This window comes from Topomyia yanbarensis, chromosome 3 (assembly GCF_030247195.1).
Source record: "Topomyia yanbarensis strain Yona2022 chromosome 3, ASM3024719v1, whole genome shotgun sequence".
Lineage (NCBI taxonomy): Eukaryota > Metazoa > Arthropoda > Insecta > Diptera > Culicidae > Topomyia > Topomyia yanbarensis.
The window spans coordinates 419,911,032-419,923,868 of record NC_080672.1 but is presented as its reverse complement, the minus strand read 5'-3'; the positions used below and the strand labels follow the sequence as shown (position 1 = coordinate 419,923,868).

The 12,837-nt window shown below is 39.6% G+C and overlaps 1 protein-coding gene across 5 annotated transcripts in view; it reads left to right on the top strand.

Moving 5' to 3' along the window:
* LOC131688670 (PDZ domain-containing protein GIPC3) overlaps positions 1–6,462 on the top strand; it is a 75,759-nt gene extending 69,297 nt beyond the window's left edge. For all 5 annotated transcript variants that reach the window (XM_058973102.1, XM_058973100.1, XM_058973099.1 and 2 more), the window contains exons 3-6: positions 4,949–5,179; positions 5,241–5,489; positions 5,547–5,636; positions 5,709–6,462. In XM_058973102.1, coding sequence (XP_058829085.1) covers positions 4,949–5,179; positions 5,241–5,489; positions 5,547–5,636; positions 5,709–5,861 — 723 coding nt within the window. In that variant the 3' untranslated portion in view covers positions 5,862–6,462. The remainder of the gene's footprint in view (positions 1–4,948; positions 5,180–5,240; positions 5,490–5,546; positions 5,637–5,708) is intronic.
* Positions 6,463–12,837: the final 6,375 nt, after the last annotated feature.

Below are 12,837 nucleotides of genomic sequence, written 5' to 3'. Positions count from 1 at the left end.
GATGAAACTTATATTCAGGGGAAAGGGCAGAAGTAGAGACCGATCGGGGAAAGGGAAATGAAAGAAAAAAAATACTAAGCTTATATATCGGCGATTCCGGCTATTCTGGTATTCACTTCACCAGCCTGGGCACCAGCGAACAAAGACTGCCTCGAACAATGGTTGACCTTCACTGACAATTTATTCTTGTTCACTTTATGCACAGCACCAGAAAACGAACTGCTTCGATCGAGAGCTCGGAGAGTTATGAGTCTATGTGTTGATATTTACTTGTGAATATTTTAGGGATTTCCCGCGAGCGTAGATGATCCGGAATTCCACGAATCTCTGCTTGCATGGACGTGTCGAAGAATAAAGTGGATTCAGGAATATCTAGTATATTGACGTATGTGGGAACATACCTAGCAGGCGTTATTTCTTGTGACATGTGATTGAAATACACTGTCATGAATCTGGTTTGGGGTTGAAGCTCGACAAGTCTTTCAAAATTTTCAATTACCAGTGGGTTCATAACCTCACATCGAATAAGTAAACGAGAGGAGAGATCCCAGAATCGGTCTTTTAAAGGAAGAACTCCCGCTAGTACTTCAAGACTCATCGTATGGGTCGACTGCATGCAACCTAAGGCGATTCGTAAACAACGATACTGTATCCGTTCCAGTTTAATAATGTGAGTGTTCGCAGCTGAACGGAAACAGATGCACCCATATTCCATTACTGAAAGTATTGTTGTTTGATACAATTTTATCATGTCACTTGGATGAGAACCCCACCATGATCCAGTTATTGTTCGCAGAAAATTTATCCTTTGTTGGCACTTCTTTATCAGATACCTAATGTGGCCTCCCCATGTACCTTTAGAATCGAACCAAATTCCGAGATATTTAAAGGTCATGACTTGGGCTATCGTTCTACCAACCAACTGAAGCTGAAGCTGAGCTGGATCACGCTTCCTTGAGAAAACGACCAACTCTGTTTTCTCCGTAGAGAAATCGATGCCCAGCTTTAAAGCCCAAATTGATAAATTATCCAAGCTATCTTGCAATGGTTGTTGTAAATTTATAGCTTTTGGTCCTGTAACAGAAACCACGCCATCATCTGCAAGTTGTCTTAAAGTGCATGGGCTGACAATACAATTATCAATGTCATTCACGTAAAAATTATAGAGAAGGGGGCTTAGACAAGAGCCTTGTGGGAGGCCCATGTAACTTATTCTGAGTGTCGCCAAATCGCCATATGAAAAATGCATGTGCTTTTCTGACAATAAATTGTATAAATAATTATTTAATATCGGTGAACGACCACATTGATGTAGCTTCTCCGAGAGAACATCAATGGAGACTGAGTCGAATGCTCCTTTTATGTCTAAGAATACAGACGCCATTTGTTCTTTTTTTGCGTAAGCGAGTTGGATTTCTGACGAAAGTAGCGCCAGACAATCATTCGTTCCCTTTCCCCTCCGAAAACCAAACTGGGTATCTGATAGCAAGCCGTTCGCCTCAACCCAATTGTCGAGACGTCGTAGGATACTTTTGCCTACAGTTGTAATATTATCGCAATTAATTTCAGAGTTCAATCGTGATTGCTTTGTTAAAACTTAGTGGCATATTTTAATGGTTTGCTGGATTTGTTTCGGCAATTATCACTGGTTTGTCGTTCTTGGCTATATACAATTTAACATCAGTGAAATGTACAAGGTTTCTTTTTGAACAACCGAAGCTAAAGTTTGACAGATATAGCCGTAGTAGTCTTTTATCTCTTTCAAATAACCCTCTGCAGCTCAGCTTCGTCGTTTGGCGAGGTTAAGAAGAATTGTGGTAAAACGTATACGATTTTATGTTGTCACCCCCACTAACCTCTTCAAAACGCTCCCATCTATTATACAAATACATTGTCTGCTTGTTGACATCATTATATAAAATGATATTTGAGTCTGAAACATAACCAGAATATTGACGTAGAACAATTATTTAGTGGTGAAAGTTTTTTGTATAACCTTTAAAAATCTTGACTAAATCATACCACTTTTACTAGTAGTTCGCAAATTTAAATTCCGAATAACTGAACTAGTCAGCATTCCATCTTTTATCGGCAGAAATTCACCGCAAACTTTCAACTCTTATTGACAGATGTTTATACACCTGTATATTATGCGGAAAACTCGATAATAAAATTGTTTTACTGAATAGATTACCGAACCGGTAAGCCGGGTAAATCAAATTTAATGGGTAAATTTACCCATTTGAAAGAAGTATAAGCAGAATTTCAATAATATTATACGCCAACGAATAGTCCTACGTCAACACCGCGTTTATGTCCCGGACATTACCCACCACTAGTTTTTTGCCTTTCTCATATAGATAGGTTATGCAATCACTCTGAAAAACGTCAACGTAATCCCGGCCCGGAGGGCCGAGTGTCATATCCCATTCGACTCAGTTCGTCGAGATCGGAAAGTCTGTATGTGTGTGTATGTATGTGCGTATGTGTCAAATAATGTCACTCATTTTTCTCAGAGATGGCTGGACCGATTTGCCCAAACTTAGTCTCAAATGAAAGGTGCAACCTTCCCATCGGCTGCTATTGAATTTTGGATCGACTGGAATTCTGGTTCCGGAATTACGGCTTTCAGAGTGCGGCCACACAGAAATTTCTCATATAAACTATAGGAAAAATTAAAAATAGAATTTTTATTTTTGATGCTAAATGTGTTCAAGGTGCATGAAACGTCGAGATTTGATGCAAACTCGAAAAAAAAATTGACGGCGATTCACTTTTTTGGATTTTGGCACATTTTTGCCTTTTTGCCTTTCTCATATAGAAAGGTTATGCAATCACTCTGAAAAACGTCAACCTAATGCGAGTCGAATTTTTTTTTTCGACTCGCATAAGGTTTCTGTATTTTAACAGGGGCGTAGTTGATGGTTTACGGAGAGGGGTTACACCCCCCCTCTACTGTTCACTCCCCTCCCTTAAAAATCTCCTTAAATCACCCCTCAAACCACCACCCCATCCAGCACTCATACCCCTCCCTGTCAACCTCATCATCTTTAAACCACCACTACATCACAAAGCATACTAATTTAAGCTGGGGAGTCGTTCGTTCATGGGACTTTCGCACTCCTCACATACCCACCCCCGCATGACAAAATGAGTTAGCAAGCAGATAACATTGATCTAATGCTGATTAGACTAATGAAGTATGATATTTTTTTTGTTTCAAGTGTTTCACCGTCGACACGTAGCTCACCAAGTTCGTGGCTGGCATGCCATTGTGTATAAGTGCAAAGTGTACTAAGAATGTAATGGACATTTCCCAATTATGTTGAACATAAAAAGCCTCCGTGCCATAGTTTAGAGAAATGAGAAAGGCACAATTGCACCGCTAGGTGGATTAAAACAGGTTTTTCAAATAGCTATAGTCTAAAAATGATAAATTCTACATAAAATGTTGTAGGAATGATTTTCACAAAATTAGTCAAATTTTGGAATAAAAATATTGAAAAAATTCTTCATCGACTCCTACACTGAAAAAAAATCGATTTTTAAAATCTATAGTCGATGTAAAAAAACCGCTTTGATTTGTATGAAATTTTGTTCCGAGATAGATAATTATGTTCCCTACCTTCCCGCAAAAATTCATGTTGAGCACTTTCAAGGAAAAAAAGTTCTTTGAAAAAAAAAAACTTTTCCTTGTCCAAACTGATTTTTTTTCAGTTTATTTTTATCAAAAACTAAACCATTGAAAGTCATAATCATTTCAGAATCCAATTGCCCAACTGCTAGTTGCCTTACACATGCAAGAAGTATCAGTTAAGAGTTTGGTATATATTCATAACAAACTTGAATGAAGACTGGAAGACTAAAAAAATATTTTTTTTGTGAATCGACTTTGAATTTTCAAAATTGGTTTTTTTCAGTGTAGGAGTCGATGAAGAATTTTTTTTAAATATTTTTATTAAAAAAAATTGACTATTTTTGTGAAAATCACTCCCACAACATTTTTTTTGTAGGATTTGTCATCTTTAGAATATAACCGTTTGAAAAAAAAATTGGCAGGAAAGTGTGACCCTTTCATAAGATAATCTAGATCATTTTCGGAAAAACAAAGTATGCAAAGTGGCTTTTTGTGACAAAGGCTTCATGTACAGAAAGTTTCATTAAAATCAGAGTGGGTGCTGCCAACTCCGAATACGATTTAGCGCGAAATTCGTCTATCACATTTTACTTCTACGCAATAATTTCACGTTTCACATTTTAAGATTGCCCACTTCTGTCTACATTGCTCTATTATTTGATTAGATATGGCAACACCTCCCGATCAGAAACACATAACAAAAAAAAATCAAAGCTATATCTCGCTTTGTTACTTGTTATAAATTTCTATTATTTTAACTACTAATGAGACCTAATTTATAACAATATTTTACAAAAATTGTGTTCTGTTATAATCTTGTTACTGATCGGGCTATCACACAAGTTCTAAGCAGATGCTCTTAATGCAAAAAACTCAATAAATACTATGTTGGAGTCAAAATACTTCGTAGACGGCGCCGATTGTGGAGTGGCAAGCGTGATCGCCACTCACGCCAGTCGGTCTGGGTTCAATACCAGCCGAGGTCGTTGAGATTTTTCTGAAGTGAGAAAAATCTATGGAGTCAACTCTCTGGCCTCGGTGTTTGCCCTCGTAGCGGAAACAGGCCGACGGAAAATAACTAGAGAAGAAAAAGTTGAAAATTCTTCGTAAAATTCCATATCAATATTCCTGGAATTACTTTAAAAGATTGCTTGTTTCTTATTCAAGACTATTACTAGATGGGGTATCGGTTAATTTACATTTGTTACGTATATTGGTCGTTCGAAAGGCTAAATCAACAAATGTCTCGCATTCCAAAAAATAACTATAAATAAACTAGAAAATGATTTATTTTATTTTGTCTTTTTTCAGATTTTATTCTGCACGCTAAACTCTCACAAGGTCGACATGAGCAACCTGCTGGGTGGACAGATCGGACTGAACGATTTCATCTTTGCACACAAGAAAGGCCGACCGAAGGAGGTGGAAATAGTGAAATCGGAAGACGCACTGGGCCTCACCATCACCGACAATGGTGCCGGATATGCGTTCATCAAGCGGATCAAAAGTGGCAGCGTGATCGACCGGATTCCTCACATACAGGTGGGTGCTGTTTTGTACAGTTATCGATCTAAGCTTCATCTTAAATTGTGTAATTTGGCAGGTCGGCGATCATATTGAGAGACTGGACGGGGTAAACGTGGTCGGTAAGCGACACTATGAGGTAGCGCGAATGCTGAAGGACATCCCGACGGGATCAACCTTCACGATTCGATTGGTTGAGCCGATGAAGAGCGGTTTTCAGGGTATTGCACCGCGCAAGGGTGGTGCGAAGCAGTCGAAGCCCGGCTATGGCAGCGGCAAGGAGACGCTTAGGTTTAAGGCCAACGGTAATGCAGCCATCGAAGACGAGGTATGAAAAAATAATATTAAAACAACACATTCGATACACAATGAATATCCCAAACAGCACGACGACTTCACACAGCGTGGAATAGATGCCATCAACTCACTGCTAGATTCGTTCATGGGAATCAACGACTCGGAACTAGCGACGCAAGTACGTAAACAATGAGAATAGATGTTATCAGTTACTGTGGAATTTAATCAAATACGGTGTCATTTGTTGTAGATCTGGGACCTAGGTAACAACAAAAACAACTCGATGGACTTTGCGGAAGCGATCGACGCGTCCGATTTGGAGGCTTTTGGATTCACCGACGACTTTATCATCGAACTGTGGGGCGCCGTTACTGACGCCCGGCAGGGTCGTCACAAAAGATAAGCTTCCGACCGCGTGGCAGTTAAATCGAAAGAAAAAATGCCTGTGTATACTAAAAGTCGCAACGTATCCTATTTATAGACGGTATGCGAAAAAAAAATCCAAAAGCATGGAATAGTGTTTTTAAAATTTGAGCGATTATAACTTATAAAAACAGACTGTTGACTATCATCAACATTCCAAGAACAGCTTCGCTGGTGTTTCGCCTTGGGCAATAGCATTTACGTTTGTTATGTTAATAAAAATAATAATAACAGCTTTGTTTCCGATATCGAGTTTACTAAACAGTTTTATTCGAATCAAAACTACAGCTGAAAAGCTGTGACATCGAGTGCTACTGGAACAAGACCGGAAACAGAAAATCAAACAAAAATAAATACATTAAACGTGACGCAAGTGATATGAGTAATTTTAACTAATTTAACGTATTCACATTCGGAAGTGTACTTAAAATGGATGATGGAGCAATCCTTGAGTTGGAGATTAAAGTCATTCACGCAGAGAGAGGATAGTATGGAACTTTTTAGCTTAGAAGAAGTAAACTGTTAGGCTTTGTATACCTAAGCGATTATTGAGGTTACAAAATAATCAAAACAATAGAATAGTTTTATTTTTTATTACTCGGGTGCAATATTTGTGAAATTCCTGATCGTCTCCGATTCTGAAACGTTTTTTTGCGATAGACATTTTTGTAACAAGTTTCGCTCACAGTCACGACGCCTGGTGACTAGAAGGAAATTTCCTGCCCATTCAGTTACGGTACACCAATCCGAATATACAGTCTTCAATATCATCACCTGAAACACAAACGGTTGCCAAATTAATGACAGCTCTATGCTATATTTCACCCCAAGGAGGAAAATTTGGTAAAAACCAAAATTTCTCACTAGGGTGAAAATTTGTTGGTAAAAACCAGTCTTTGTACAGGAGGGCACAAATCCTTATTTCATACTATGTTGCGTTTCGGCTTCGCCTCTTCAGAAACCGACACTAACGTATTGTCGGAATAGATTAGCGCCGGCTTGACGCAAATCCCTTAAAACTAAAACACACTATGTGTTTCAATCAAACGACTGATCAAACGTGATGTCCCGTTCGAGCAGAAGTTCTGTTTATGCCGATGAGACACAAGTGAAGCCTATCTATTCCGACAATACGTTAGTGTCGGTTTCTGAAGAGGCGAAGCCGAAACGCAACATAGTATGAAATAAGGATTTGTGCCCTCCTGTACAAAGACTGGTTTTTACCAACAAATTTTCACCCTAGTGAGAAATTTTGGTTTTTACCAAATTTTCCTCCTTGGGGTGAAATATAGCATAGTGCTTTCGCATAGGCCTGCTAAGCCAAGACAAGTTTCGGCTTCACTTGTGTCTCATCGGCATAAACAGAACTTCTGCTCGAACGGGACATCACGTTTGATCAGTCGTTTGATTGAAACACATAGTGTGTTTTAGTTTTAAGGGATTTGCGTCAAGCCGGCGCTAATCTATTCCGACAATACGTTAGTGTCGGTTTCTGAAGAGGCGAAGCCGAAACGCAACATAGTATAATGACAGCTATAACTGCCCATAAAAGCATAAGAGTCCCATATGGGTTTTTGTCGAAAATGAGTTATCAGTTGGATTGTATTCTGTATCACCACTGAATCACAATGGACAAATTAGATTGCCAGGTTTGTTTAAAAAATATGGAAAAAATACCAAAACATGTTTGTCCCATCCATAAGGCTTAATGAAAATGTAAATCTTATATCTTATACTTGTATGGGCATATGAATCAGGCCATAAAAAAACTGCCATAACAGCATCCATCCCCCCTAATTAACTGCCAGCACCATCGGCAAGGAAGTGAATACCGAGTCCGGCAGAAGCACTGTTGGTTCACAACTGAAAAAATGTTCGTGGTAATTCAAAGAACTTCGTTTTTTTCCAATTTCCAGTTGGAATTCCAGGTTAACGGTGCTACCTCATACAACTTGTTGATCATAACCTCGGGAACATACCTTTCGTAAATCTTTCCCGATACGTTGTTGACGCTCAAGTGTCTAGAAGCCAACTTACTCTATCGATTCAAGGGCGACCAAAAACGATATGCCTTTTTGAATACCCTCTTCTAAAACTGTATAGATGAAAAATCTTGAGGATCCTATCATTATTGACCGCGCAATCAGTTCCTAGTGGGCTCAGACGCTAGTCGTGGTAGATTAACCTGGTAGATCCATGATTTCGAGTGTGTGTTCTTTTTTGAGGAATAGGGAATATAATCGAAAGCCTATCCAAGATCCGATGACGAGTAAAATACTCTGTACCTTTCAAGCTAGCACCCAGCAACACTTTCCACAAATCTCAAAGGCTCATACTCGGCCTTATACTGCATTACGACGGATCGTTTTCTCAATCGAATGTGATTTGCATTTTCAATAACGACAGACAGCGAAATCAAACGGTGGACGGATTTCATCGACCCACATTCGTTCGAAAAAACGATCCGTCGTAATGCAAACTAAGACTGTTTATAACACAGCTGGTCAATAAAACAGGTGTGAGATAAAAACACATGAAATTTTGAGTTTTCTTTAAGATTTTTATATTCAGAGATTTTATAGTTAGGTACAGTCGTAAATATGAAATAGAACATTTTTATTTGTGTGTGAATTACATATTATGCTATATTGTAGGTCTCTCGTCTCCAAGAAATCCAAAAAAGTACCAGGCCGATTTTAAGAATTTAACATTTTTAACAACTAGTAGCCTGTGTAATCTTTCTTATTCAACGTAAATTTTACCCATTCATCTTGGCATTGAGTCATTCAAACGCTGATAAGTTCCCATTGGTATAGCGTGCCATTCCTTTTAAGGGGGTCTTCTACTCTCACAATTTCAAAAAATCGATTTTTTTAGCATTGAAAATGCTTTACTATATGGGGCTGGGGCTAGGTGTAAAACTAAAATCTGATTTCGAACAACGTCACGAAAATGTGGCATAATTTTAAATGACTGTAGCGTTGTTAATTGTTGATGAATCTGCGTCATTTATACACTAATCGATTCAGAGAAGTTCAACTTAAAAATTAGTTGCAACTATAAATTGATATTTCAACTGTACACTATTAAAAAATCCGTATTATTGTGAAAACGTTGGGAAAATGTAAGAAAATAGACAAAGTTTTTGCTTGCGTTTTATTAATTGTTGATGGATTTTCATAATTCGAACACCAATCGATTCCAAAAATTGCCAGTAAAAAATTGTTATAAAATTTTTCAGTGTATTTTATTAGCACATTATTGAAAAATCCGTAAATATGGAATAAATAGGGATAGACGTATCACTAATTTGCGCATGACTATCCCTAACACGGACCTCATCTCGACATTCATAAGCATTCTATTCATTTCATCGCTTGCGTGACAAATAAAAAAAAAAATAAAGTCACGTTAATAAAAATAAAAAAATCCATCGCTTGATATAAAAGAAATATTTTTGACCGAATTCCTTCATTGCCATGCCTGCTCTGCTGGCAGAACCAATTAGATTATCGCTACTGTTGCTTGTAGGATAGCTGTTAGATCTTTTATTTGACACGAGCTTCAGAAGGGGAATGTTTATCTGTCCGCTGGAAGGATTTTGTTCGCAGTTCCAAATGGCGATGGCGGAACAGAAGCGAGATGGCGAATTGTTAGTTCATACTGGTAATATTAGTCGTGCAGCCAAGGCTCAAATCGTTCCATAGGATTTTCGTCCGTAACCCAAAACATGGTTATTAGCAAACCGTCCTTATTAGGACGAATGTATAATGGAAAAAGAATTCAATTAGAGAATTCCTTTAATTAACTTGTATTAAGTTTGTGCTTCTTAATTCTGTTCCTTTACCATTTAATCAAAATATAAGCAAATATTCAAAATAATAATCACCGACGATTTCTGCAAAATCTTTATGAAAATTAGTGAATGTGGCTACCCTGCCACTAAGCAAAAGCCACACCAAAAATGCTGCATTTTCAATGTGACTGCGATCGTGTCTTGTACACAACCCTTTTATTTTTTTTATTTATTTAATTTCAATCTATATGTATCTGAGAATACGCCACAGAAAGGATTTGGTGAAAATCATATTTCTTGGCATGTTTCTGTGAACCGAAAGGTACCCATCTCCGCCTGTTTCTGAGATACTAAGCGCAGCGCACCATGATGGCGCTTGTCTATGGAAAAATTATTGTTTAAAGAATTCACCGGTCTATCCTTGACGGTTTATGTATATGTGAGCGTCTGTGAATGGTTTCGGTTTTTTGTTTTTTTTTTTTTTTTGGATGAGATTATCGTACGATAGAAAGAATGCGTCGGACATGTTGAGAAGCGTATGGGAACGAGATTACGAAAACTGAAGAAAGAAAACCAAGGTATCGGTGGGAATGGAAAGGGAAAGTTGACGGACAAATCAGTCGGCCAGTTAACAAAATTTTATGGGCTGGCCATTCGAAGAAACTTAAATTCTGCAGAACATATGCGAAATGCAATCTGGGCTTCCCTCGAACACTGCTCGTCATCGAACGAAAATCCCAACGCTCAAAGTGCGAGGACAGTTGGTGCAAGTGACGTCAGGGTGGGCCTTTAGAATTTTAGAAACTTTCGAACATGTCAGGATCTACGAAAGTCTATCATCTAATGATGTATTAGAAAGATGCTTAGGAGCTCATACCCAAAACATCAATAAGTCTCTGAACAGTGGAATCTGTTTCTTAGCGCCAAAGCACATGCACAAATTCTGGCAGGCAGGTGGGCAATGTTGTGACGAGCTATACACCGTACTATATCTTTAAACGCGCTTTGACAACCACGTTGATTACACCTGCGAAAATTCGGTCTATTATCTAGTGTTTCGTCATCGATACTGCGATATGGGGTTCCAACCTGGGGCGCAGCGCTGAAAACCAAGCGGAACCTCGAAAAGCACGAAAAGGACTTTCCGGTCGGTGGTCTTACGGTTTCGTACAGAACAATATCTTCGGAGGCAGTATGCGTTATCGCCGAAATGATTCCCATCAGCATAACCCCGGCGGAGGATATCAAGTGCTACAATCAATGAAATATAAGAAACGCGAGGAACATGATGAGTATCGGTGGTAACGTGGCAGCAGGAAGCTCATCCCAAACCTGTCGATGTGGGTCAATAGAAAGCACGGAGAGATGACCTTCCACCTCAAATAGCTCCCGTCGGATCACGGCTGCTTCAGGAAGTATCTTCATCGGTTCGTGTACGCAACGTCACCATTGTGCCCGGAGTGTGAGAACGTCGAGGAGACATCGAAGCATGTGGTCTTCGAATGTCCGAATTGCCTACAGAATTAAATGCGATGTAAAGATGTGGAACGCAGCCAATAGAGTTATCATGTAGATCATGATCGTCTTACAGCGGAAATGGCGTGATCAACATCGAACAACGGTTTCGGGAGGGCAATCACCGCCAAGGGAATTCTCCGCAGGAATAAGCTAGATCCACCGCCGAAGACTAGCGGAGTAGACTGCAACAGAGCACCGAGCATGGGTCGTTGAAACGCCATCGAACAGGACGCCACGCTCCATCCGGAATCGCCAGACCAAATACGGCACCCCACCGGTTATTCCGATAGAAATATAGTGAAAACCAAAGAAGAATGAGTATTGGGAGAACTTCTTTCGTCATGGAACTCTCCGTCAGCGTAAGCTAGATTCACTCATTCACTAGACTGAGATACCACCAATCGCGGGTCCTCGGGGCATCAGCCGATTGGCCACGCTTCGGGAGAACTTCTCTTGCCAGGGAATTCTCCGTCGGAGTCCAACAGGTCCATCGTCGGGGACTAGACCGAGTAGCTCGCGAACAAGTCGGGGAGTTGAATGGCTCATCAAGGAAGTGGTGCTAAATGGCGCAAGAAGGGAGCTAAAGGGCTCAAAGAAGTTGCGGTGCTAAATCGGTATCGGGAGAACTTCATTCGCCGGGGAACTCTCCGTCAGCGTACAGTCAGATTCAGTGCCGGGAACTAGACTGAGTGGACCGCGACGAGACACCACCAGTCGCGCCAGGGCTCCAGCAAACCGTACGCCCTACTGAAGTTTACCGCCCAAAATGTTCGCGTAGGTGAAGAGCACTAGTTCTCGACCCACAGCTATCTTCCCTAATACCATGGAGAAATTGCCACGTTGTGTGGATGGTTGAAAACTGGTAGTGTGTCAAGGATGGGTGCTGTAACCCTATTGAAAGAACTAACTACTAAGTAATTTGATAGGAGTGTATGCTGTGCACATAAAAAACCCTCTTTCCAAAGTAATGCCGTAAGGTAATACTCAGGGTGTTTTTGAACATTTTGTTCTGCTCTTTAAAAATATATACATACATACACATATTGCTTGTATTTTCCAAAATTTTACATATACCCCCCAAGTATCCTTACTACGCCACTGGACTTGACAAGCGACAACTTCAATACCTGTTACCGAGGGAAGATTAATTCTGTAGAAGGAAAAGCACTCCTCCATAGGGGGTGTCTCGATCCAAGCGAATAATATTAAAGTCGTGGAAGTTAACCAAGTTTCATATTATGCAAGTGCATCGCAACTTAAACTATTATTAAATTTTGAAGGAATCGATTTTCGGGACGACACTTCTGCAATTCCACTGTAGAACAATAAAATCCGTGACCTCGTTCGACAAATTAACCATCGAAGGATACAATCGTTGAAAGGAGGGGCCATTTAGCAGCCAACTGCTTCAAAAATGTTCTTACTGTAGGTAAAAAATCTAACTTTTAATAATAGTTTATTGGTTTTTATTATCGTCTGATGTCTGGCTTAATATCTTTTTTGCGACAGATACTCCCGGACAAGCGCATATAGCAAGGAACCGTGGATGCTATGATCTCCGGAGGGGCTTTGCGGAACAAGATTGTGCACGAAACAATTGTCTTCCTAGGATGTTCTATGGTTCAAAATGTAAATGCTAATT